Below are 27,643 nucleotides of genomic sequence, written 5' to 3'. Positions count from 1 at the left end.
TGTGACACTAATTCCGGAGGAGTGATTCTTCCAACTACCTTCTTCATTCTCCTTATCCATTCCAATTTTCTGAATTTCATACCAAAAAAAAAGAAGAAAAAAAACCTTTGAAGGTCCATCCTCAATCCTTGTGCAAATGGGTTTATATCACACTAGTACAAATTTGTTAATGAAATTTGTCTTGCCAAGAAAGGACCCCCGCTTTATCACACATGTGTGAGGGTGTTGTTGGAAGAGTGAGCATTGCGCACAAAGATCAGGTAGTCATGGAACCCACATGATAAAATGAATTGTGAAATTAATATTAATAACAAGGTTAAAAGTTAATTTTCTTAGTGGACCAATTTGTTTTTTACTAATTGAACCACTTCTTTTTATTTTTATTATACTAATCAAACGACTTTGTTTAAATATTTTTCTTCTATTATGTTCTATTTCTCTTCAATTAAACAACTTTTCTTTCTACCATATTTCTTATTTATGGTGTATTTAATAGAGATGAGAGAAATAGAGTAAATGAAAATAGATGAGAGATAATTTAAAAAAGGAGAAATATAGTAGACAAAAAGTTAAATGTTTGGTTGTTTGTTTTAAGAAAAAAAAATATAATGGAAATAATTTTATGAAGGTGTTTAGTATAAATGAAATGAAGAGGAGAGAATTCAATATATTTATAAATTGACATTATTGCCTCTTAAATCACATTGTCATAGTTTCACTCTCTCACCAACAGATTTGAATTTTTTCTCAAAAGACCTTACTAGCTGGAGCTTTATCCAGTTCCCTTGTGAAGGCGAAATGGTCATAAAGGGGTAAATTTTTTTTAAAAAATTATTAAATGGGTATAAAATTTAAATTAATATTTTAAAAAAAATAAGTCATAGGGTATTTTATAACTTGTGAGCACAAAGTCTAAACTGTGTTATGATTTCATTTTTTTTCTTTTCCATTGAAGTTGTAAAAAAGTTTAAGACTTCAATTTTTTTAATACCACTTTTAAATTGTAAGTATTTTTTTTAGAAGTTGTAAACTATTTATGACTTCAAAATCGTAAATAGTTTTTTTTATTTTAATTATTAATGAATTTATGTTTGTTTTCTTTTTAAGTTTTATTTAATATTTTCTATACTCATGTATATTGTTTTTTATTTAATATTTTCTGTATTTTTATATTTAATATTTTTTATATTTTTATTTAGTATTTAATTTAAATAAAAATATTAAAATATATAATCACTAGTCGTATACATAATGAGATGAACTAGTCAACTTCAAATAGACATAAGAAATACTCATTGCAAGAACATAACTGCTAATAACTATCCATACAAACAAGTTGACGGCTAATATCGTTTCTATTTTTTAATTTTAAGCTTGTGTTTAATATGTATTGTTCATTTTATATTAATATATTATGCTATTTTTATTTTATCAACTAATTTTATTATTAAATTATTTTCTGTTGTTAATATTAAATAATTTATAAAATAAAACTAATTAATACTATTGTATGAAATTATTAATTTACTTAATGATAACTATAATAATTAATTTAAAAAATTTAAAAAGAAATTAATATTATTCGATAAATTATAAGTTAATATTATTTGTTAATATTAGTAACAAAAAAAATTTAATATTTTTATTAAGCAAATATGTGTAATGTATTTTAATATTTTTATTTCAATTTAAGTATTTTGCATTATTTTCATAATTTACAAAACAAATAATAATCCTTAATATTAACAGAGAGTATACAAAATATATTAAGTAAAACAATATACAAAAATATAGAAAATATTAAATAAAAGACAATATACAAAAATATAGAATATATTAAATAAAACAATATAGAAAATGTTAAATAAAATTAAAAAAGAAAACAAACATAAATATGTTAGTAATTAAAATAAAAAGTTAGTTACAACTTTAAAGTCTTAAATAGTTTAACTTCTAAAAAAAGTTAAAAATACTTACAACTTTAAAATCAGATTAAAAAAAATTAAAGCCATAAACTTTTTTATGACTTCAATGAAAAAGAGAACAAAAACTAAGGTCATAATACAATTTATCACTTTCTAATCAGAATTCATAGAATTCCTTATGACTTATTTTTTTATGGGTCTTAATTTAAAGTTTATCCTATTTTGTTAATTTAATAAAAATTACCCATTTATAGTGGTTTCGCCCCTTTGAAATAGTTAGTGTGGGTTACTTAAAAAAAAAGTAAAAAAGGGTAAAAGTTATTTTTTTCTCCCACCAATGGAAAGAGTGAATTTTTTACCCACCAGGAGAGAGCAAAACTTTCACTATGGAACCCACAGTAGTGAATTTTATTTCTATGCTCATCCCACGATACCAAATGACTATGCGATTCTATCTTCAGAATTTTATTTGTATTTATCCTATCAAATACATTCTTATTTTTTCTTCTTTTCTTTTCTCTCCTACTTATTTCTTCTCCTTTCTTGCTTTCTGTCCCTACCAAGTAACAATAGGAACCAATGACAAAACCAAATCATCTTGTTTGTTTTGGGCTTTGGCTTTCTCTTCCATTTTTTTTAAGAAAACAATTTCTATTTATTTCTTTTAAAAATTACTATTTTTAAGTTTAAACAGTTGACAAAAATGGATTGAGTTAAAATTATTGGAAAATATTTTTTAATTTTTATTCTTAAATATATTTAAATAAATATAAAATGGAATTTAAATTTACACATTAATTATTTATTATAATTTTTTATTTTACATGATAATATTAAATTTTATATAAATTTAAATTTTACTTATCTTAATCTTCTTACAATTTAACCACTATTTAAACTCTCGATCCTTCGGAGGAATGCACAGTGAATGAACAAACGACACGTTTTTCCTTAGCGTCGCATAGTTCATTCATATAAAACCCTAATTTAACGCTCCAATTTGTTTAGAGAGTGAGGGAAAGATGATGAGATCAATGGACTTGTTCGGAGAGATGGACGAGCAGGTATCGTCGATGGCAATGGACGTGGACGACGTCGACCCTCTCGAGATCTTCGCCGAGGGCGTCATCGCCGCCGACAACAAACTCGCCGACGCCGATTTCTTCAACAATTTCCAAGACGATTTCGATGACTCTGATATCAACTAAAACCCCTTTCTTCTTCATGGGTATTCTCGGGGTTAAATAATTTCTCGGTTAGGGTTTCGGTATTTTGTAGTTTCCTCTTCATTATGGAGAAGGAAATAGAAAAAGGAAAACAGGTTGTACTTTGTTTCTGGGATTTTCTTGTTGATATGATAATGGCTCTTTCGTGATGAACCACATTATCTTCTGCAATTTATTTTATGAGTTGTTTTACTTTTTGTGATTTAATGGATTTTTTATATTCGTGCTTGCGGAGTGTGTGATTTAACGTTGCTGTTTGATTACCGTGTTCATCTTTTTTGTCTCTGATGGTGCTAACTTTGTTATTCGATTTCAGTTTTATATAAGTGTTTTGTTCTGTTTTAATGGGTTTTGTATGACAAAGCGTAATCTAACTAGGAAAAGGTTCTTTGGTTTTCTTTAAAGCGAGTCGACATTGAGATTATTGAATTTCGTGACTTGAGATTAAGATGTAGTTTAAATCATATAAATGAGAGATACAACTATTCTGGTATTTCTTGTATCTGCCGAATGTTTTGCTGAGGCACTGTTATAGATGTGGGTATGTGAAAGATGGCTCTAGCCGTTTGTTTGAAGTCTTCCTTTTATTAAGACAGTTTTCTTGGAGTACTCTTGTAAAGTAAATATTAGTAATTCATGAGAGAAATTGCTGTGAATATTGTAACAAATTCATAGTTCATGATTTTTGTTAAAATTTACACGGTTGATTTTCTTCCCTTAGAAGAGCCTGCTCCTCTCCCTTGTGGATTAGTTTATAAAGCAATTATACTATTGGTGAATGCTTTGTACTATTATGAATTTTTGCAAGGTTACAATGCTTGATTTCGAAGATGACGATCATGAGACTATGTGCATGTTTTTTATGTCCCAAGAAAGCATTATAGCAGATGGAGGGCTGCAATTTCTAACAGAATTGGTTTTTGAAATTTCTAAGGGAATCTTCATTTTCTTACAAATTTAGTGAAGCAATTTGTTTCAAATCACATATGTGAACGTTACATATTGATTTCTGCCTCATCAGGTATCTATAGTTTTGATATGGTGAAGATGCGTGTGAGAGAGGTGTAATTAAATGAAGTTTTACAATATCTTGAATTTCATTTATATTTATCATTTATGTAGTTGAATTTCTGTGTTTATTTAATTCAACATTGTGTGGTGATATTAACTGCTTTAGGTTACTTGTTCTTGGGTTAATTTATGACAAACAATGATGTTGGTAAATTTTAAGTTAATGAGTTCCACACTTTTTGGATAAGCTGTGTTGAATTTTTTCCATTAAGTTATTAAAAATTCTTTTTGATCTTGGAGCTATTTTGCACGTTCCCTTGAAATACTTGTATTCAGTTAGTTTTGGTCTAATAGTTAGCTTAATCACTAAATGAGTGATGGAGAACCAGCAGTTAGTTTTCTTTGCTTTTCTCTAGGTTTGTCATAGCATCTGAATTTGCAGCATTGAAGTGGTTGGGGAATTCCTATTATGCAATATTTTTTAACCGTAAAAGGAGGGACTAAAATGGCCTGAGTGGGTTCAGTTCAGGGATTGTGATAGTTGCTGGGCTGTTTACTGATGGGAATTTGCCGTTTTCTTTTCCTTTAAACTCAACAAAGAAAAGGCCTATGACTATAATCCTCCAAGGAGACTTAGGTGGTCTTGTAAGTGACTAGTTTTTGTTAGCACTCCCAAGTATATAATACTAAAAAATCTCTGTAACTTGCTAGTAAATCTTAATCATCCTTTTATTTCCCCCATCGTCCAGACTGTTTGACATTTTGGAGACCCAGTTCATCCTCTTAAGCGTGAGTGTCATTCTGCATTTCTGCGTGTTGGGTTAATCGTATAAGTTCTTTAGAATATAAGCTCTTCATCTAAGTTTTTGATTATCAAGGTTATATAGTACTTAAGACTTAAGAGTAACAGAGGACAAGTTCACTCACTCTCTTCACTCTTTTTTTATATTCCTATAATAAACACCTTCCTCCGAACTTAATTATTTTAAAAGTATTATAATGATTTCCTTTCTTTTCTCCCATAAGATATTGAAAGTTCTGTTTGAACTTGAAGCTATTTTGCATGTTCCCTAGAAATACTTATATTTAGCTTTTTCTGTCTGGGTCTCTTAATCACTAAAATGACTGATGGAGAACCAGCAGTTTTCTTTGTGGTTCTCTGGGTATCGTCTCAGAATCTGATTACTGATGAACGTATCCTATTTATTGCTTGTCACAATTAAAAATTCAAACCCAAATAGACTTCAATACCCCTTCCCCTCTCTCAGCCAACCCTAACACAGCATTCGTTTTTGCATTTTATTTTTGTAATTTAATTGTCCATTTAGTCCTGTTAGTTTTTAAACTTATCTCTTTTAATTTTTATAGTTTTTGTACTTTTCCTTTTTAGTCTCCATATTTAATAAGTGGATATTTTAATTTTAACGGCAAAAATCCTTTTGAGAATTAAAATGTAAATTTCAAGACTAAAAAATTCATTTATTAACTATAAAGTCTAAAAAGAATAAATTTAAAAATTATAAGGACTAAATAAATAATTAAATATTTTTTTTCTTCACCTAGCCCCACACCTCATAGGGCACACCACCATCTCACTACCACCACACCTCAGGTCCAAAACAGCATCTCTTTAACGCTGAATCTGGCACCACCACCACCACTGCACACCAACTTAGATTTGAATCCAACAAACTTGTGTTCCATATTCCAGCTGCCGATGAACATAATGGAAATAAACATCAAAATTATCTCAAACGAACACATACACTGTAACCAGCAAGGCTCCAATTTCGTTGATAATTGGAGGATGAACAATGAAAATATGTAGATACAATTAGAGTTCCATTTCATCCATAAGTCTAACTTTTGGTTAGCTAAACTGCATTTCTAACTAACTAAACCAACTAAGAAACCAGCTAGCGTATTTTTTTTTTCCAAAAAACGTTGAACTTTTTCCTGTGGTGTCTTTTAGTTCAATTCACCTTTTTTAGGAAATGATAATGTGGCTCTTAAACCAAAGAAATACAATACCAGCAACATCATCGTCTTAACTGAATCTTTCACCAATATATAATCAACACAAGACAATCCAACAATAACATGTAACTCCCAAGAAAAAGCAATAAAACACTTTATATATGCATATTTACAACATAAATTACATTATCATAAGACCATAAATGCTAGAGATCAAGACAAGAATTAGGCACGATTGGTCTATCTTTGAATATTTGACACGCATGCTATAACATCAATTTCTATCATCACAATCCAAATAACTATAATACTAAAACTGTAGTCAGTAGGTTTTTCTCCTTGCAGTCTCTAGCAACTCATCATGCCTTATCAGTTCCATTTGCAAACTATACTGGGCATACTGCATTGCTGACATTTTCCTGGCTGCCAATTCATGCAAGTTTTATAAATGAAACAGAAAATTTTCTACCAGAGAAAATTAACCATGACACATATAGCCACATCCAAGTTGTTTCCTTAATGAGGAAAATAATAAATAGCAAGTTTTACTATCAGTTCTGGAAAATGACTTGAAACATGTATGTTAAAAAATGTATGTTTAGCAATTAATAGTACAGCTGCCATACCAGTAAAGAATTGGCTGCAAGCCTGCAAGTGATCTCAAATATATATGCTCTCCTCAACAGCTTATATACAATTGTATTAAGTATACTTTTAGTTGGCCATGTAAGACTGTTGCTGGCCAGCCTGGTAAGAGCAAACCTTTGTTGGATCATATTATAGTCTATAGTTTTGATCTTGTTCGGACCTTGAGACAGCTTGGTGGTAATTTGATCTTACATTCTGAAGTAAATAATAATGCAGTGCCAAACATTAATATCGGGAAAAACATGAACTAATTATATAAGAACAGGAAATTGCATAATGACATCATTAAAAAAAGGAGTCAATACCTATTTTAGTACCCTTAAGATACAAGTGATGTTAATTTGGTCCTCTAAACAAAGTTGAACATCAATTTGATCATTAATAATAGAAAAAAGACACCAATTTGGTTCTCTAAAGAAAATTGTCATCAATTTAACCTCTCAAACAAATGTTCCATTAAAGTTCTCATGGTACAAAACAAAAGGAAAATTTTGATGTCACTTCCTTAATTGAAGGTCTAAATTAAAGTTAACTTTCTCGAGGCCCTAATTGATGTCAATTGCATCTTTGGAGGACTAACATCACATCCATTTCAAATTTTCTATGATTATTAATTCTCACAGAAGAGGGATGCAGAAAGAAAATGGGGCTTAGGAGACCTGCCCAACCTCCTTCCTACAAATGCAACCTTTATACATTTCCATATCTCAAGAGGGCCAATATAACCAACAATGAAATAACCTGCTTACTGTATGAATTAAAACATATAATACTTTTAATGGATAAGCACAACATAATAGTTGGTATTTGTGATGAATTAATATAATTACAGAAAGGAGTAGTTGAATATGTACCTAAACGGAATGATGAATGATTTGAAAAGGCCAGAAAGAATATCAAAATATGCATTTCTTAGTTCTTAAGAAATTTATTTTTATCTTCAAAGAAATAATGCAGTATAAGACAATTTTCAATTAGTATATTTCATTCTTTTAATATTCCTATTATCAATGCCTACTTTAAAATAAATATTGGAACTACTTAATTAGTATTTTCCCCCAAAGACTACCTTTTCCCCAAGTAAGCTATAATACCAGTAAAATCAGACAAGAATGATAATACATTGAATAGTTTTACGAGATTGCACTGTACCTCTAGTAACGTGATGTAATAGAAATCCTCCATATGCTGCATCAGAGCACTTCCATCTCTGATTGAGCGGAATATATTTATTTCAGTTTGTAACAACTTCTCAATCAGCTCCTTCTCACCCTTCAACTGGACATATCAAAGTTGGGAATGGAGAACATAAGAGAAAGATCAACTCTAAATTCTTAAAAGGAAGAATATGTCAACGAGACTGATAAAAATAGCACATTTCGATAGATTGAGAAGAATGCCATACTCTAATACGGTTAACATCTATCATGTTAGACCCTAAGGATAGATATATGCTATAACAGGGTAGGAGCCAGGATTTATAGTTTCCACGTGCCAAAACTACACCTGTTTGAGGCCAAAATATTAAACTACAATCTTTTTATTGAAAAAACTGGAAACATTACAAAATTGTAAAGGTGTGCTTTAAAGCCTGGGAGAGCCTTCCTTTCATCCCTGGCTGCCAATGAATTAGCCATCACGAAATTTTAAGGAGGAGGTCATCACATCTGACATGTATTTCTGACATTTCTAATTAAATTCATGTTAACAAGGATCTTAGCCTCCATTGCAACACCAAAAAAAGAAAAACCCGAAACATATGTAACATCTTTATTTGAAAAATAACTTAAGACAAGCATAGACTAAGGTTACTTTCAACCAGAGATCAGGAAAGAACTTAGAAAAGATGGAAATTTTCTAAAGATTTAAGAATAGCTTCTGCAACTCTGGATCAATGAAATATCCAGGGTCAATGTTAAGCCTTATTTATAAGGTTTGGTCAATCCTCCCTTCTTGAGCTAGCTTTTGGGGTTGATTAAATCTAATCTACTTTTAATATGGTATTAAGAGGCTATCCAGTCCAAATGTTAGGCCATTTGCATGTGCCTAATCTTACACTTCACACTCTAGATGTTCAACCCTAGGCTCAAGTGTGTGTTAAGATGTCTCAACTCTCACGTCAGCTAGGAATATGACTGACATTATTATAAGGCTCAGACGGTCCTCTCCCGTTAGCTAGCTTTTGGGGTTGAGTTAAGCCTAGTTCATTTCTAATAATCAAGGAACAAATGTCTACAGCACTCTGCTCATGAATTCAAAAGCCTGATTTCCCACCAAAACCAAGTTACTACCAAACTCAACTACCCTCTTACTTTCACCTTATATATATATCCCACCTTTCTAACCATATAAAACAAACTAGTCTGGTGGGGATTTACCTAACAATATATTGTCTGGGGTACAATATATTACAAGACTAAGTATTATAACTAGAAAATGTTATAGATTGACAAAGTTGAAATTATCAATCATATCAATCTTGCATGTCAAATTGTAGGAACAATAATAAGTATATGATCATGTGGTTGATATCTTGCTGTTTTCGTTGAAGGATGTTAAAACTAATATTTTAAGACACAAAAATAGAGTAGAAAATGATGTGGGGTTATGTAAAATTTTGCGGGCATGATGTGAAACATGTATTCAATCAAATGGTGAACTATATATAAACACTACTTTGGCAGAAAATATTTCCTACAGAAATGAAAAATAAATGGAACCAAAAGTAAAAATAATAACCAAAATATGTACGATAATTATCTCATCTGCAAAAGCCAAGTGCAGTGGGTGAAAAACAGATATTACGTAGTATTTCTTGATATTAAAAGAGATACAACCATAACAACAACCAAGCATTATAAAAGAGAGAAATGCATGATTAATATTCTAAACGTACAGCTACAAACAAAGTCAGAGTACTTCAAGACAAGCCAAACAAAAAATACTATAGTGTCAAATAAGGGATTAATTTTAACCTCTTTAAAATCTTGACCTCTCAATAAATGCATGGTGTCTACAATTACATAGAAACTGACATTTGAATGAAAAATAATCCGTTAGGAATTACCAATTCTCATTTGACCTCAATGATGAGGTGAGTGAAATGCATGAGGTTAAAATTACTGGGATTGTTACTATTTTGTTTTAAATTAAAAAAATCCAATTATCATAAAGAAATTTAAACATGTCTTTTAAATTAATTTTTTAATTAAATATAGCACAAACAAACAACCTCTTAATATCTATTTGGAATAACATGTAATATACATGTGAAGCCAAAATGCACGACTAAAAGTGAATTTGTGGATAAAACAAGAATAAGCATTTACTTGAAAGTTTAGAAAAGAAGAAACATACAAATTCACTGACTATGACATCCGGTGTTGATTCTCCGAGAACATCACCTTCATAACCATCTCCCAAAATATCTTTGCTTTCCTAGATGACATGCATTTGATATATTAGTAAAAGTAAACATCAGAAAATGTCCAATCCACTTAAAATTCAAGAAATTATTCCTCAGTCTCAAACAACTAACTTTCACATGTACTTCCATGCTCTTGATAAGAGTGTAAATTACATTGTATAACTATTGATGGCAGTGTCACCCAAAATAATACACACACTGAGAACAAAGAATACCTCATATATGGTGACAAATTTATCCTTAAAACATCAAATAATTTAATGATATCAAATGAATTAAACCAGGTCTCAACCTATCATTACAGTTTCTTAACTACCTAATGGTTTCATTCATTATATCTAGATTGTTTAAGAAACAATATTCAAAAGCATCTATATTAAAGAATGTTGAATCAAAGATTGAAGACTTGAAGATTGGTCTTAAGTTTTTGTTTTTAATCATTTTACAATGCCAAACAAATTTTAAAAGATGTGGCACTTGTATTGGATGTTTTTAGATTAGGCATGATGGATGATTTAGTCTTCATTTTCGCATATTCGTGCTTAGTAGAAATCAGACATGATAGATTAATGAATTGATCTCAAAGTTTCTTAGAAGCAATGAGTTCAACACAGTGTAATTGATTACAAGTAACAAAACTCACTTCTACTTGAAATTTGGCAAGTATCATTTTATCGATTTTAGTTTCAATAATTGATTACATAAGCCAGTTTCAGCAGAAGGAAGACTTTGTGGCTCAAGATAATCGATTACCACATTTAGTAATCGATTAGATTGCGTCTGGAAACTTTAGGAGCTCTATGTCTCAAAATAATCGATTACCACATTTGATAATAGATTATTCCAGAACAATAGAAGCTTGAGAAGCTCTCTGTGAAACGAGATAATCGATTACCATAACCTGTAGTCGATTATCACATTTATGGAATTGCAAAACAAAGAGGAATTTGAACGAATTAATCAATTACCACATTTGACAATCAGTTAAATCAGTTTAGCCTATTAAAATTATAAATACCCTCACTTATTCTTTCTCATTAGTGACTCATGATTCGGTCTTATCTTTTATAAAACACTTTCTGAGAGTCATCGTAGGGAACCACTTTGCATTTTAACATGAGATTCATGTTGATCAAGATTCATTCATTCTTCATCATGGTTTGATAATCAAAGGAAGAGATTGAAGATGTTGTGATCTTCACATCAAGGTGTAGTCAAACCAATTCTGATTTCTTTCTACTTTCTTAATCTGTTAGGATTACCAAGGGTTTTATGAGTTGATAGGGTTTCAACTCTTGAAATTTCTAGTTGTATGGTTCCACAAGGTTTTGGTTTTTCTCTTGCAGGATTCAAGAAAAAAATAGAATTTTAGAGAATTGCATATGCGTGTTTGTATTTGATTTTCTAATAATGGAAGTTTCAAGGGAGATCTTAGAACAACTGGATGTAGGTCCTCTTGAGAACTGAACCAATATAAATTCTTAGTGTGATTTTCTCTTTCTCTAAACCTCTGTTTTGTTAATCAATCTTGATAATGAAATTGATAAGAAAGGGCCATAAAACTCTTTTCATTTGTTTGCGTATTCATTGTTTTCATTGATTGAAAAACTTTCACAAGTTTTTGAGAAAACCTTGATTACAATGAAGGGTATGGTTTAATTAAATCTAAACAATTGGTAAAATCTCAAAGAATCTATTCAATCCCCCCTTCTAGATTCCCATTCATTCCAACAAAGAAGTATTGTCAACAAGTGTGGTAATTATTCAAAATAATAAGCAAAAAAGGAAAACAAATCTCAAGTTTAATTAATAATGAAAGGGAAAAATTACAAGGTAAGAAAATTTGGCAAAATTGTTAACAGAACAACTAACTACTTGATTGGTAGACAATGCTCACCAGTGCTAAATGAATAACCACTTATGGGCCTAATAAACCACTTAAGCGTTTAATTGTTCCTAATTTTTTTACTGAGAACATTTCAGTCATTTCCCCTAAATATTGTCAATAATAGCCAAATCAATTAGGCTATTAAAATTGTCAACAAAAGCCTGAGTGCCAGACAAGACAGTAGATGACCCAGAAAAGAGTAAATTCTTATATTTTAATTTTAAACAAAGTGGTTTGTGTGAGTGCAAAGAATTATAATAACCACTCACTAGGGCATGTCTTAAAACCCCTGCAGCAAGAAATACAGGTCGCTCAACATGACAATAACCCATTAATCGGGGAACCGTAGGTATAATATCTCTGTGATTCACAACTCGCCAGCTATCTTTAACTCTCTGCAGATAGAGGAGCAAAACAGTTAACAGTTTTACAAATGCAAACAGGGAAACAAACATGTCTACTTTATCTAACATGATAATTAAGAAGACAAAATGCCTCTAGGCTAAAGAAAATAATATACAGGAGGATTCAGGATTTAAAAATTTGAAAGACATAATGGACAATCAATTCAATATAGTATGCAACAAGGCAGTGAAAACATTAACAAAATAGTTATACTCTTTTCTAACCTCATTGTAAACTTCTGCAAATCTTTTGTTACCAACCCTGGGAGAACCGAAGTTATACATAGTAATAGAAATTGCTCCCCGCCTGGTAGACAATAAAATGATTATTGCATACAGTAACTGCCATGAATATAAAATGAGGCAGAAAGAGTGAATTTAAATATTACAGTAAATTAATTTGCACTTCCTATAATTTCAGAGATTTTTTAAATAGGTCATGATAGTTTCAGAAACTTCTTCAATGTGGTACCTTGATCCAGTCTATTGTCAATTCCAAAAATGGAACATAAATCAACAACAACAACAACAACGCCTTATCCCACTAGGTGGGGTCGGCTACATGGATCAACTTCCGCCATAATGTTCTATCAAGTACCATACTTCTATCCAAACCATTAATTTCGAGATCCTTTTTGATAACCTCTCTTATAGTCTTTTTGGGTCTTCCTCTGCCTCGAATTGTTTGTCTTCTCTCCATCTGGTCTACTCTCCTCACTACAGAGTCTACCGGTCTTCTCTCTACATGCCCAAACCACCTAAAGTCTATTTTCCACCATCTTCTCTACAATAGGCGCTACTCCAACCCTCTCTCTAATAGCTTCGTTTCTAATTTTATCCTGTCGAGTCTTACCACACATCCACCGCAACATCCTCATCTCCGCTACACCTACTTTATTCTCATGTTGGCTCTTGACCGCCCAACATTCTGTTCCGTACAAAATCGCCGGTCTTACCGCAGTCCGATAAAACTTTCCCTTTAGCTTGATCGGTACCTTTGCATCACATAACACCCCCGATGCTTTTCTCCATTTCATCCATCCTGCTTGAATGCGATGATTCACATCCCCTTCAATTTTCCCATCATCCTGTATTACAGACCCAAGATATTTAAACCGTGTGACTTGAGGGATAATATGGTCTCCTATTTTCACCTCTGAGTTAGAAACCCTCCTTCTTTTGTTGAACTTACATTCCATATACTCCGATTTGCTTCTGCTTAGGCGAAAGCCATGTGTTTCTAGAGCTCGTCTCCAAGTTTCCAACCTCTCATTCAACTCCTCCCTCGACTCTCCAAGGAGGACTATGTCATCTGCAAAAAGCATGCATCTCGGCGCTATCTCTTGGATTTGTTCCGTGAGGACATCCAGAATTAAGGTAAAAAGGTAGGGGCTAAGGGTTGACCCTTGATGTAAACCAATTGTGATGGGAAAATCGTCTGACTCTCCACCCTGTGTCCTAACACTAGTCGATACCCTATCATACATATCTTGGATAGCTCGAATATATGCAACCCTAACCCCTTTCTTCTCTAGAGCTTTCCACAAAATCTCTCTAGGCACTCTATCATACGCTTTCTCCAAGTCAATAAAAATCAAGTGCAAGTCTTGTTGGGCCATGCGATATTGCTCCATCACCCGCCGTAATAAATAAATCGCTTCCATGGTCGACCTTCCCGGCATGAAACCAAATTGATTCTCAGTAACTTGAGTCTCCTTTCTTAATCTCCGTTCGATCACTCTTTCCCATAATTTCATGGTATGACTCATGAGCTTGATTCCCCTATAATTTGCACAATTTTGTATATCCCCCTAGAATTTTGTATTTCCACCTTTCCTTGATATCTTTTTCATGCACTAAGACTTTGCCTTCTTCATCCTTAACACACTTTACTTGATCCAAATCTCTAGTCTTCCTCTCTCTACCCTTAGCAAGCCTATATATAGATCTTTCTCCGTCCCTGGTTCCTAGCGCTTGGTATAGTCCGTCAAAAGCTTGGGCTCTTGCCTCACTCACCACCTTTTTGGTTTCATTTCTAGCTATCTTATACTTATCCCAAGTTTCAGAATTTCTACACCTAGACCACTCCTTGAAACACTCCTTTTTTACTCTAACTTTGCTCTGAACACTTTCATTCCACCACCACGATTATTTACCCCTAGGTCCAAAACCTCTAGATTCACCCAACGTCTCTTTAGCCACTTTAATAATCTCTTGGGACATCTTGTTCCACATATCATTTGCACTTCCTTGTGATTGTCCACACCAACCCTCCCATATCTTTTGTTGGAAACAAGAGTAAAAAAATCCCTCTCACGATTTCTCTCACAGGGACCAACTTTTATGAGAAAAGAGGTGATAGTGTTTACAATTTTTGCTTTACTTTTTCCATCTACACTTATTGATTATCTTAAATTTACTATTAAGTATTTCTTGTTCTCTCTTCTAAATTCTGTATTTTTTTAATCAACCGTTTTAATTTCTCATTTGTTCCTTTATTTTCTTTTACACGTGGTCGTACTCGCAGTTTCTATTAATACCTCATCATTCTTTAATAGCTTATTATTTAAATAAAAATAATTAAGTTTTTCACAAAAACTACTATATTAATATAAGAACTTTTAAAAGAACAAGAAGCAGCATCTATCTATCAATATATCATAGTACACTTCACTTGAAGTATTTATAGCCGTTAGATCAATCACTAAACTTTACAATAGTTGTCGGATTTAACTGAATTTAATAAATGCATTTAATGAAGAATTAAGTTACCGACATTAATGTCATTTATACATATAATTTTGATATTATCATCATTTTGATAATTAAATATTAGATAATAATATTCTATTTATGATATAATTTCCTAATAAAAATAAAAATAAAAATAAAAATAAAAATAATAAAAATAAAAATATAAAATAATAATAATAATAATAATAATAATAATAATAATTAGAATAATAATAATAATAACAATAACAATTAGAATAATAATAATAATAACAATAATAACAATAATAATAATAATAATAATAATAATAACAATAATAATAATAATAATAATTTAAGCCGTAATGAGGTTAATCGATTTTAAAACTTCAACAATATCACATAATTGTAATCAATATCTTCAAAATGATTATAATATCATTTTTGATAAGTAATGATTAAAATATCATTTAAAAATAAGATTTTAGATTTTACAATAAAAACATTTAAAAATTATTAATTATAAACACACAAAATTCAAGTACATATAATCATAATATCCAGGTATTATTATTAATTGAAAAAACAACAAATTAAAATAAATTTCATTAGGCTAAATATTTTTTAAGACAACATCTCTTCAATTAAAAATATAACTAATTATTTTTCTCAATTTTAATATAATCATATTTAATATACTCCTAAATATTTTAAAAAATAATTTTATTAATGTACATATCTTTTTATTTAAATACTAAATATAAATATATTGAACGGGTTTAAAATCTAGTTTAAATGAAGCCAACCCTTTTGTTTAATACATTTTATTGTTACACTGCATTAATATATTATTTTGAAACTCAATAAATTATTATGATTAATTATTTGTGACTAAATCACTTACAGGCCGCTAAACTTCATTAGTAAAGATCTGTAATCACATGTGACATAGCCATGTTAGTCCTCTGTAATAAGAAATATGATTCTTCCTTTCTCTTTATCCCCCCTCTTTTCTACTAAAAATATAAAAAACCATGACTACTGACAACACAACATGGTAGAGATAAACTTAAACGGAAGGTACTAAAACCAGATAAAATATATATTTAAATACCGAGTATAACCAACAGTTGAATTAACTAATGTAAATATACCATTTTGGTCGTAAATACAAGTAAATGCATGCTCATTTGCATAAAAATAAGAACTTAAAAACAAATTATAAATGGAAGAAATGCAAGTATGTGAGAAATAATAAACTTACTTTGCTAATTGATTAGATGAAAGTTCAAGAGCAAGCAAGGTTGCCAATGCACCACCCAAACTATGACCAGTCACATAAACATGCCATTTGTGGAGCGACTCAGAATGATCATCTCTGGCACAAAAAATACCTTCTGTTTGTCAATGCGAAATCAAATTTTGAGATGTACTATTGGCATAGTGTTGGACTCAAGAATTAGAGACACAAAACAGTAATTGTATTACAGAAACAATCAGTTTAATCACTAGGTTTGCAGTACAAACATTCAACATACAAGGGTTCCCCCCCTTACAAGGAGTTTCCTCCTTCAAACACCATAAGCAACAAACTGACACCTTAATCCCCTCCTACAAGCCTGTCGATCAAACCATGTGTATAACACTATAAGTGTCACGTCCTAAGTCATAACTGCCTAATAAAGAATTATAACCTTAGAACCTATCACAAAGTAACATGTAAAATAATAAATGAACTTAATCAGGAATATGTGTCAATACTTTGGCTGTATGAGGAAGGCTTATGCCAAATCATACAGAACAGCATAAGCAGAAAATGACAAATCAATCCGATAGGCAATGTGACCATCACTACTTTCTTCATAAGAAAAATAATGGAAAATATTGAAATGTTCTGTTTGAGAATCATCCATGTGTTAAGAAATGTAATAAAATCATTCATGTGCATTCACCTAAACAGCTTAACTGTTGGGAACCAAGTACTCAAGAATCAGGATTTCAATCCTTCAACTGCACCCCATTCTTCTAAAGAAAAAACCAATTTCAGTAAATGGTAAAAATGCGCCAACAACACTTCAAGTCCAACGGGCTCTTGTGTGAGGTGTTTAGAGATGTAACTAAACCATTAATGTACTTAGAGCCATCAAAACGGGTTCAAACCCACGTGCCAACCCAGCCCACCTCAGGATCAGGGCAGGACGGGCTGAAAAAATGTATCTTCAATTAGCTTAGAGAATGGATCTGGCCCACCCAGGCTGAACTCATGGTGGGCCAGACAGACCCACCTAACCCACTAAAGGTTAAATAGTTATATTCAAATTAATAATTTTAATTATCTAAAATTTATTATAAATGCTTTCTCAAAATTTTAAACTTTTAAACTATTATAAATAGCTTTTTAAAACTCAGAATAGTTGTGTGTAAATTAGTAATTTGAAATTAAGTAATTTTAATTAATAGGAAATTGTTATAAACTTTTAAAAGATGTTATAAACGTTTAATTTAAATTCAGAACATTTGAAATTATATAACTAAATTCATATTTACTAACTTTCATTGTTTAGAAAATGTTAAAAAATTTCTTGATTTTTTTTTATTAAATATTGAAAGTGATATATGATCAAAGTTAACATAAATCAACGTGAATATAATATTATACTGACTTTTAATCATTTAAGCAATTTTACATTTTTTCAATTAATTTACTTAATTTTTTGTTTTCAATATTTCTTTTATAGGATGTTAAATTAAGTTCTATATTGTGGACATTTGAATTGATTTTAGATTTTTATTCAATAATATAAAAAATTAAATAATTAATATAATTTTGTATATAATTTTTAAAACATTCCTCCTCTAAATTTACCCGTGCATCGCACGGATACTGTCTAGTATAATTATATAATCTACTCCAAAGTTCTACACTTTTAGTATTTTGTCATATTGTTTTAAGACTTCAAAGTTTAAAGTTCTAGACTTCAATTTTGTTTTTTAGTGTCTTTATTCCATACTATTTTCTAAATTTTTATAATTATAGTTCTAGCTTGTGATAATGTCTTGTTGTAGGTGTGGTGTGGGTAGTAGAAGATTTGATTTAACTAATACTCTTCTAATTTATTTTTTAATAAAAATGATTTTTTTATTTTTTATTTTAGGTGGGTTGGTGGTGGGCCAGGCCAGGCCATTTCTCCAAGACTCAACCTTAAGTGAGTTGGATTGGGTTGACCCTTACAGGGTGGGTTTGGCCCAATGGATCGGATCAATCCGTTTTGACAACTATAAATGTACCAACATCCAAAACTTAAGCTTTTGGGGTAGCTAGTTTAGGACAATATGTAATTCATTTATGTCACATAATTCATAAAAACACTTAATGACTCACTTTAAAAGCTTCAAGTTGGAAAGCAACGGGATTTTCACAATATATTAAGAAATACACCAGCATGGTTTTAAGGCAGTGAGCTCGATGTAATAAAATTTCTTTGCAAGTACAACTTACACATAACCAATTGCAAGTCGAATTAGAGAAATGATCCTGGTCCTTACTGAATCATACGCACTTAGAAAACCACTGTGAACCTGCAATAATCCATCACCAACAACAAATGAATCTTATGCTCTTAAAGTCTTCTAGACATCTACTAAACATGTCTGACATATATAAACCTTCCAACAGTTAACATACTTGAATCTCTTGCTTGAAATCTCCGCCTATCCTTTCAGGATTTAGCCTATGAAAGTCATAGGAAAGTTAGTTGCGAAATGAAATCATCTGGTGAAATCAAAAAGCATTTTAATTCAATCCCTAAATTAATTACAACAAAAACAATGATGATGTACTTTTTCAATAATGAACTAAATAAAATATCTTGCTGGTTGCTGTCCCCAAAATATGAATCTATTGCTTTCAATAACTTTCCTACTTATTTTTAATTTTATCTCTTTCAATATTTTATCAATTATTTAGTTAAGTTATCAAATATATCAACAAAAAAAATCAAAGCAGCATTCTTATATAATTACACTTATCAAATATAATACAGGCACAATTTTTCACAAGATTAAAACTATATCAAAGCAGTGAGATACTAGTTAAATACAAATACAATGACTTGAAAACAACACCTTTTATGGCTAAAAATTAAACCAATTAAACCACTAAACAAGTCACAACTAGGTTGGAAATGAATGTTACCCGGCTGGCACAAGCATTAGATCAGTTCTTAAGTCCTTCCATTGAGTCTGAAAAATCAAAAGTATAAGCTTCTTTAACTGAAACCAGAAACTGTACTCAACCTAAAAGAAAAAGAATATGAACTACCTGTTCTGTTCCCCTAAAAGCAACCACTAACCTTCTTCGCGCAGAATCACGCCAAATTGCAACCTGAAAGTTCTAATAACTTAGAAAATAGAAACCAGTCCATAGAATAAGACATTGACAATATATCACAAATGGATTTTTGAATGCTACATAAACAATTGAAAAAATCATAAAAAATAGAGAAGTGGACTTATTGAAGAGGATATAAGAAAACACCTGTGTGTCTGTGGATGCATTATCTAAGAAACATAATTTTTCAAATTCAGACTTAATGAAACTAGGTTGGCCCAGTGAAGTGGCCAACATTGCCCAAGCCTCCATGGCACTTTCAGCAGTAGAAAAAAGTTCTTTCATCTCCTCAGTTTTTTTATCATCCAACACTAATCCATTCTGTGTGCTAGGAAACTTCTGATTAGTAGAATATTGTATATCATTGCCTCCAGCATTGGCAGAATCTTCTTTGATTATCCTCTCTTCTGAAGAAAGCCCTTCGTCTTTTATTTTGGAAACTGTTGCAGTCAAAAGCATTAAACCTCCTAAAATTGACTCAGTCTGCCTCATCAAATTCTGTGTTGCTTCTTTGACCTCTGGAACTGAAGACTGAAATGCAGCAATAGCAGGTTGGCCGCTTGTTTTATCATTTGTATCATCTGTGCCTCCAGGAATTGCAAGACCAGATTGAACATAAATGCTTTCTGCAATATTTTGTGATTGTGAACCAATTTTGTTTAAAAACTCCAATCCATCCCACTTAAATTTCTCAGGAACAGATAGACCTAGCTTTCGAGCAATACTAGAATTAATAACATTAGCAAAATTCCTCCAAAAAATTTGATTTGACAGCTCTTCCTCACTAACTTTTGATGATGATTCAGAAGCATGTCCATTTTCAGTATCATTGTCCTGTTTGTGAAATTCATTTGAGTTCCTCTGTTCAACGCAATCTTCTCTGGAGGCTTCTTGACTACCAGCTTCATTAGAAGGCATATTGAAGATAGAAACAGATTCACTCAGTTCCCGTGTACCTTCAGTGTCATACTTATCATTATTAATATCAGACTGCTGGCCCTTCGGAAGATATGAATTGTTAAAAGACTTTAACTGCCCAAATGCATATTCCACAAATTGGCCGGCCTGTACTGTATCAGAACCAATAACCTTTCTGAATGCAGAATCAAAACCCTTTATCTTTAGAAAGTCTAAAACAAAAGGTATCTTCCACCACCTTTTCTCTTCATCAATTTCATCATAGCTTTTATATTTTACCTAAAATCCAAAATTTATTACAAAAATCAACAATCATGACTCATTAAAATGTAACCTCTCCTTTATTACACAAGTGCATTTACACCAAATTAAGTATACAAGTTAAATATTTCAAACAAAGCATACAGCTTAACTAAAAGTCTTGAAAGAAGTTCAAGAAAAAGTCAACTCTTACATTAAAACCTATAGATTTATTAAAATGCAAGATCATTTAAGAGAAAACAGTTCAAAGAAAGTGATAAAACATGTAAACAGATATATTGGCAAATGAAGTTGTAACAAAGCACAACAGAGAAATAATTTTTCCACTATATTATACACGAAATATAATGCATAGGCATCATGCTGTCAACTAAAATTCAAATGGTCAATAACTTTTCCCCATTTTATAAATCTGTATTCTTGGGTTTCTTCTTTTCTAATAAAAGAAACATACCTCCAGCTGAACCTTTCCGCCACCACCCATTCCTTCCAACTCGACCAGTATTTCATGAACATCTCCTATAACAAACACACACATTTTTTCTAAATTTTTGCAGCCATAAGAGTAACCATAAATCTCAACTTTATGAACTTTTTTACTAAATAAATTCATAAGTAAATTTTTACACTCCTTTTATTGACAGTTAAATTCCACACAATCATGACAGTTAAATTCAACCCATATTAAAATTTTAAGCACCATAAGAATCTTTCAACACTGCACCAACTATATATGTCACAAGATTTTCTGGTCCTCACCATCACAGAGCCACTCCAGATCAGCAGCTGCATTCCCCATGCGTTTGTGAGGAGTTACCAGGTTTGCATCCCAAGCTGCGATCTAAGATATACTGCTAGTCGTTAGAAGATGAACTTTTCAGGATAATATTTTTGACATGAACATACATTTTCATGATTTTTCATTTTTGAATCCAGATGATATACCTCAGCAGTTATTTGATTACTTTATAAGACAATACAATCCACACTGACATAATGACATTACGAGAAACAGTACAGGAGGGAGGAAATTTAAACATGGGATAAACTTATATTATCACAATACAAGATAATTATATGACATACAACTTCCATTACTAGAAATCAGAAGCCAGAGAGCATAAAAAACAGACAAAAGAAAAGCAAATGGACTTCTGCCCTCATGAAAGAGAAATACAAGAGAACTTTAAACTATATATGGTAAAAGATGATTAATTCCTCTGACGTTATAGCCAGACTGATACAGTAATCCTCAACGTTATGCTAATGCAATTAACATCAAATATGAGTAAAGCTAGTAACACTTGCAGATCACTAAATGTACATGTGCTCACACTGGCACAACTGACAATGTCAGGTCACAATTGGTCACACCTGCACTTCTCCACACCTACACTTAGATGTTGTCACTTGTGCAGATGCAAACACAAGTGTGTAAGTGATACCTGTCTTACTTCACCAAGATTTTAATCCAACCCTGTGAATCTTGAATTTGAATTCATTTTCTTGAGAGTGGTTACATCTGTTAGTGTACTATGTATCTTCATTAAAAATGATAGGTCATTCTTAGGGATCATTTGGTTTGAGAAAAAAAAATTCATTTCTTGTTTTCATTTTCAAATTTTGAAGATTTAAAAAATATGTTTGTTTGATTTCCTATTTTCTATTTTCAAAATAAAGTATTGCTTCGTTGCTCATGTGATCCTCCACCAAAAGGATCACGGAATCTTCTAGAGAGGTTACCTGGCAACGAAAAGAAGGTCCTCATTTCACAATCACAATAAGCTGTGATGGTTCATGGACCCCTGCAATTCACACATCATCACTTGAACCTTGACAAATAGAGATTCGCTTGCACTTCGACAAAGAGGTTTCACGAAACAACACGTGCTTCGAATCAATTGAAGAGCCAATCACCACCAGTGAAGTAACTGGATTGGAACTAGAGTTAGCTAGAGACAGCTCCAGCATCAGAATGTACTCAGACACAGGAACCAGATGGCATGGTTGCAGAAGAGGTTGCATCACATTCAGAAGCAGCACCTCTAAAAGAGTAGAAAACAGTGTTTTTTGTTTTCAATTTTGGGCTTTTTTTATAAAAAAAAAAATTGAAGAAAATGTTTTAAACATCCAATCAAATATATTTCCACTACCATTTTCTATGAAAATGAAAATGAAAACAGAAAATGACCAAAGTAGGCGGGTCCTGAACTTCTCTTGCATTAGTTATACATATCTTCATAATTTTGTACATATTCCCCCTCCCCCCCTTTTAATCTATTATTTCAAAATTCTACTTAAATTAACTATGCATTGATCATTTCATAAAACAAATCTCTTAATTTTTTTTTATATATATTTTACCTTAATGTTAAAATACTTGTGCAATGCATGAGATACTACTAGCTAGTGCAGTGCATGTTAGGGCCCAGCCCAATAAGGGTAGAATGTTTAGGGTCTATACCCATAGGAACAAAGTTGGTTAGAATAGTCAAGCTGGTACATAAACAATTTGTTATTGCTGTAATAGGTGGGGGTGAATAATCAATTTGTAAGCAGAGCTATTGGCTTGGTGAAAGGGGAAGGCCCTTTGGGGAGACTTTTCTCCAGAGTGCAATACAGAACTCTCTTTTTCTGCAACTTCTCTCTCTTTTATCATAATCTGGGTGCCTAACAGTGCAGCAGCTAAATTTCACATTCACAAGGAACATGAGAGTATCATGATATCGTCCATTGATAAAATTCTGGACACATATGTAGAGTGTGATATAAGACTAAAGAACATAACTATCAAGTTAAGAGGAGAGCCTAACTTCAAGTCAACTATGAACATTCTCTCAAGCACATTAAACTCAATTGTATCAGCTTCTAATAAGAAGTCCAAGTCTACAAGAAATAGAAGACTGTGAAAGAAGGACAAAGCAATGATTAGTTACTATATTGTTTCATGTATCAAGAAGACAAGCCAATCAATTCCTTGCAAGTTTCAGTTCACTTTCAACTTGTAAATAATTCTCTATGTAGATTATCTTTTATGAAAAGGGATTCTTGCAAGTGTGCATTCCACAGAAATATGCATGGCACATAGATGTAAGAGACCGAGAGAGATCACGCCTGTTAACCTGTAAAGTTTGGCTTGGAGGCTGCTTAATATTAAAAGTAAACTCCTCATTCCATGTTGGCTCCTTTGTCCTGCCATCAATTAATTTTTCATAAATGAATCCAAAGTAATGACTGGTTACAACAGTAATTTAAACAGCAGTATATAATTGTACCACTGAAGTTAAGGCATTTAATTTTATCAAAGGAAGTCGATGAGATGAGTAATGTGATTTTATGAATTAAAAAATGGTCCCCACAAATTATTCTTGTTTCAACTTAGCTAATACACAAATTTGAAAGAAAACAAAAATCCAAAATACTTCAAACTTAGTAAAATGCTTTCAGGAACAATATGAGAGAATTTTTAAAGTCAAGTCCAAACAGTCACATTGTACAAATTTTGCAGTGGTATTGGCTCTGAACCATTTAAGAAATTAAGACCATTAAAATTCCTTTTAACCATCAGATGATGGCCATTTAACAAGTGAAATGACAAAAACAAAAAATGAGATGCAAGCTCACCCCCATTTGATATTACTTTTAGCAGTCTGAGAATCCATTTGTATGACCACGTATGGATCACTTGTTCCCTGGATCACACAAAAAGAATGAATATAAAGCAATTACAGAAATCATAGAGAAATAAGTACTTCAACGAATTAGCTAAAAAATTGGGGGCAGCAGGGATAACTGTCAGAAACAAGGCAAAGTAAAAAGTAGTGCACATTTCATCTCATCACATTCGGGGCAGTAATTTAAATAAGATAACCAACCCATGGATCCATGGCAGGAAAATCGAACCCCTTTTTCAACTTTATGAAGAGTTGACCATCATAAATTTCATGAACAAATTCCCTGCATATACCCAAAAAAATCTTGTTAAACATGCCATTATTTTAATAAGGAAAGCATTTGAAATTAAATACAACAACAACAACAATTATTTGATTAGATTAGGGCAACTACATAGATCAAATGACACCCTCGGATTCTATAAAAAGTGCATGAGAATTATTTAAACTGATGAGAGAAATAAGTGCAATCCTGAAAGGCAATTGACACTTACTCAGAAAGGTAAACTGTCTTGCAACCACCAGCATCAACTTCACGCCTGCCCATGTTTTCCTACAACATGTTATAAAGGGAAGAAAAAGAAAAGGATTAAAACAAGTTTGAATTCATCAAGAAAAAAAAAAAAATTATGTTCAGTGTAACATTATGATCAAATTTATAACAGTATTTTACTGTATCGATTAGATAGGATCAATCTAATCTAATAATAAGTAATAAGGACTAAATCACTAATTACTATCTAATCATAAATAACAGAATGATATGTGATCTTAACAAAATTATTCCATTCTTCTCACAATATCATGAAGAAACAGCAATAACAAAAATATAAGTTCCCGTCACATATCCCTGTTCATTGCATACTTCTAAGCAAACACAAACAAGTTATAGGAAAAAATAGCAACATACTTATTTTTCTTTTACATTTTTCATTTCAACCTCTCAAATTAAACCATACTTTTTAAACTCACTAATAATTTATAGATTAGCTTATTTTCCACCGCAGAAGAAAAGCATAATATATCAAATTAATTCCTGAAACTTATTCTTTCAATTTAACGACGATTACGCAATTACATTAGAGATCAAATTAATTGACAAGCAACAAAACCAAGAACCAAATCAAATATGACCACCAAAGTTAGTTCTACATTCGTTCTTATCTATAAGACCAAATTACTTAATACATCAGGAATAAAAAAGTGATTAATCTAATTGTTAGCAATAATTTATCTTAAATTTATATACTTTTTCAAAAATACCATACCATTGTCATTAATGTTTCTCTCTCTTCTAAATATTTGTCCATACAACCTCTCTCATTTAATTAGTTAGGATTATTTTAGACTAAAAATAATTAATTCAAATGACATAATAGATTGGATATTCTAAAAAGGAACAAGCACGCCTTCTAATTTAGGAGCTATGATCAAATTAGTCCTTAAACCTTAAAACTTTATAAGATAGTAAAACAATCAATCATTATAAAACGATCTTCAGAAAATAAAAATAAAAAAACATTATAAAACGACCAATCATCATAAATGATCAATCAATATAATTTCAGACTAAAGAATCAGCAAAAAGTATAAAAGAAACTATTCTAGCAATTTCAGCGACTAAAGAATCAGCCAAAACTAAACTCTTCTAGCAATGTCAGCGACTAAAAGAATCAGCAAAAATATAAAAGAAACTCTTCTAGCAATTTCAGCGACTAAAGAAACAGCAAAAATGATAAAAGAAACTCCTCTTCTAGCAATTTCAGCGACTAAAGAAACAGCAAAAATGATAAAAGAAAAAACTCTTCTAGCAATTTCAGCGACTAAAGAATCAACAAAAAGGATAAAAGAAAAAACTCTTCTAGCAACTTCAGCGACTAAAGAAACAGCAAAAATGATAAAAGAAAAAACTCTTCTAGCAAATTCAGCAACTAAAGAATCAGAAAGAAAAAAAAAGCATAAAAGAAACTTTTCAGTCCAAACAGCTTCACTATTCGCCGAAAGTTTATTTTCTTCCATTTTCTCGAACGAAGACAGCAAAAAAGGAACACGTACAGGGGGAGTAGTGTACGCTTCGAACGCGAAACCCGCGAGAATCACCGCGAGATTGATATCGAATGGAGGCCGATCATCGTCTTCGGGAACGGCGACTCGCTGAAGCTGCGAACCGGTTTTGGAGGAGCCGCAGCAGATTGAAAGAACTCGCCCCCTCCGCGCGAGAGAGAAAGCGCGCAATTTTCCCGGAAAACGGGGCGGGAAAGGGAAAGCTCGAGAAAATGTTGGTGGAAGCGGAAGCGAGGGCGAAAGAGGAGAGAGAACGTAACGGAATTGAAGAGAAGCCATTTTTGTATTACAACATTACACAAGACGGGAAGAGAGGATGATGGTAGAAAATGGAAAGAAGAAGAAGAAAAAGAAAGGTAGTGGCAAGTCGTGTAATTTTGATGAAGAGAAGGGGTAAATGGTTGTGAGGATAGATTAGTGGGTTTTTCATGTACGGTCACGAGAAGAGAAGTGTGTTCGTTGTGAAGTTCGGGCAGCGCTGGTAGGTTCTGGAAAACATGACAATAGTCAACGTTTCTGTCAATGGACGGTGACAAGTTTGAATCAAGATTGTAATAATAAAGAAGAAAAGAAATTATATATATATATATATATATATATATATATATATATATTTAAATAAAAGGATTGTGTTCAAATTGGGTACAAACGAGACAAAATTTTAAAAATTTTGTGAGATAATATTTTAATTCAAATATTTATTCTTAATTCTCTTTTGATTAAATTGCACTTTTGATCCTTCACTTTAATTTCAATTTGGTATTTATTCTTTCGATAAATTAATTCACGAATTGAGTCATTTATTTTGTAAAAAAGAGTAATGTTAGTCCCCCAACGTCACAATTGGACGTTGACCGTTAGGCAGTGATGTTGAGTGTCACATGTTAACGTCTGATAGGCACTTGAAACTGTATGGATTTTTTTACCCATCTTGTAAAATTTTTTTACGTTCACAAAAATTCTTCTTCTTCTTCCACCACCACCACAACCCCATCTCCACCATAGCCATGCAATTCTCTCCCACTCCCACTCCTCCTCCACCATCCAGTTCCACACCTTCGACCCCATCTCCGCCACGTGGCTCCCCCTCCCTCCCCACCCACCCCTCCACCACCTTC

At 31.8% G+C, this 27,643-nt stretch overlaps 2 protein-coding genes across 3 annotated transcripts; one reads left to right on the top strand and one right to left on the bottom strand.

The window, feature by feature from the left end:
- The first annotated feature begins 2,842 nt into the window (after window positions 1-2,842).
- LOC100816639 (small acidic protein 1) lies at window positions 2,843-3,304 on the top strand. The gene has a single exon (XM_003555681.5). It carries the CDS (start codon window positions 2,948-2,950, stop codon window positions 3,131-3,133), a length of 186 nt encoding a protein of 61 aa, XP_003555729.1. The 5' UTR covers window positions 2,843-2,947; the 3' UTR covers window positions 3,134-3,304.
- A 2,320-nt stretch (window positions 3,305-5,624) lies between these two features.
- LOC100777995 (uncharacterized) lies at window positions 5,625-27,034 on the bottom strand. 2 transcript variants are annotated; one of them, XM_041013608.1, is made up of 19 exons: window positions 26,517-27,034; window positions 24,956-25,014; window positions 24,663-24,744; window positions 24,412-24,479; window positions 23,910-23,979; window positions 21,547-21,628; window positions 21,242-21,306; window positions 19,756-20,805; window positions 19,540-19,602; window positions 19,414-19,460; window positions 18,904-18,949; window positions 18,718-18,797; window positions 16,483-16,596; window positions 12,732-12,813; window positions 12,372-12,497; window positions 10,145-10,225; window positions 7,940-8,065; window positions 6,766-6,982; window positions 5,625-5,873 (listed from the first exon to the last, which is right to left on the bottom strand). In XM_041013608.1, exons 1-18 carry the CDS (start codon window positions 26,802-26,804, stop codon window positions 6,917-6,919), a joined length of 2,595 nt encoding a protein of 864 aa, XP_040869542.1. In that variant the 5' UTR covers window positions 26,805-27,034; the 3' UTR covers window positions 5,625-5,873; window positions 6,766-6,916. The 2 variants fall into 2 exon arrangements, with proteins under 2 accessions (XP_040869542.1, XP_006605749.1); XM_006605686.3 differs by lacking the exon at window positions 5,625-5,873 and adding an exon at window positions 6,278-6,562.
- Between the last annotated feature and the right edge of the window lie 609 nt (window positions 27,035-27,643).

This window comes from Glycine max, chromosome 20 (genome assembly GCF_000004515.6).
Source record: "Glycine max cultivar Williams 82 chromosome 20, Glycine_max_v4.0, whole genome shotgun sequence".
In the NCBI taxonomy this organism is placed as follows: Eukaryota; Viridiplantae; Streptophyta; class Magnoliopsida; order Fabales; family Fabaceae; genus Glycine; species Glycine max.
This window is presented reverse-complemented; position numbering and strand designations above follow the sequence as displayed.

What these genes read in the sequence shown, in the direction of transcription:
- LOC100816639 (XM_003555681.5), top strand. Translation starts at nt 2,948, where the DNA reads ATGATGAGATCAATGGACTTGTTCGGAGAGATGGACGAGCAGGTATCG.
- LOC100777995 (XM_041013608.1), bottom strand. Translation starts at nt 26,804, where the DNA reads ATGGCTTCTCTTCAATTCCGTTACGTTCTCTCTCCTCTTTCGCCCTCG. An exon ending in CGACTTGCAATTGGTTATGT is followed by an intron (nt 16,597 to 18,717) that starts GTAAGTTGTACT and finishes TTTTTGTGCCAG; the next exon opens with AGATGATCATTCTGAGTCGC. An exon ending in TTGCAGAAGTTTACAATGAG is followed by an intron (nt 12,498 to 12,731) that starts GTTAGAAAAGAG and finishes CTCTATCTGCAG; the next exon opens with AGAGTTAAAGATAGCTGGCG.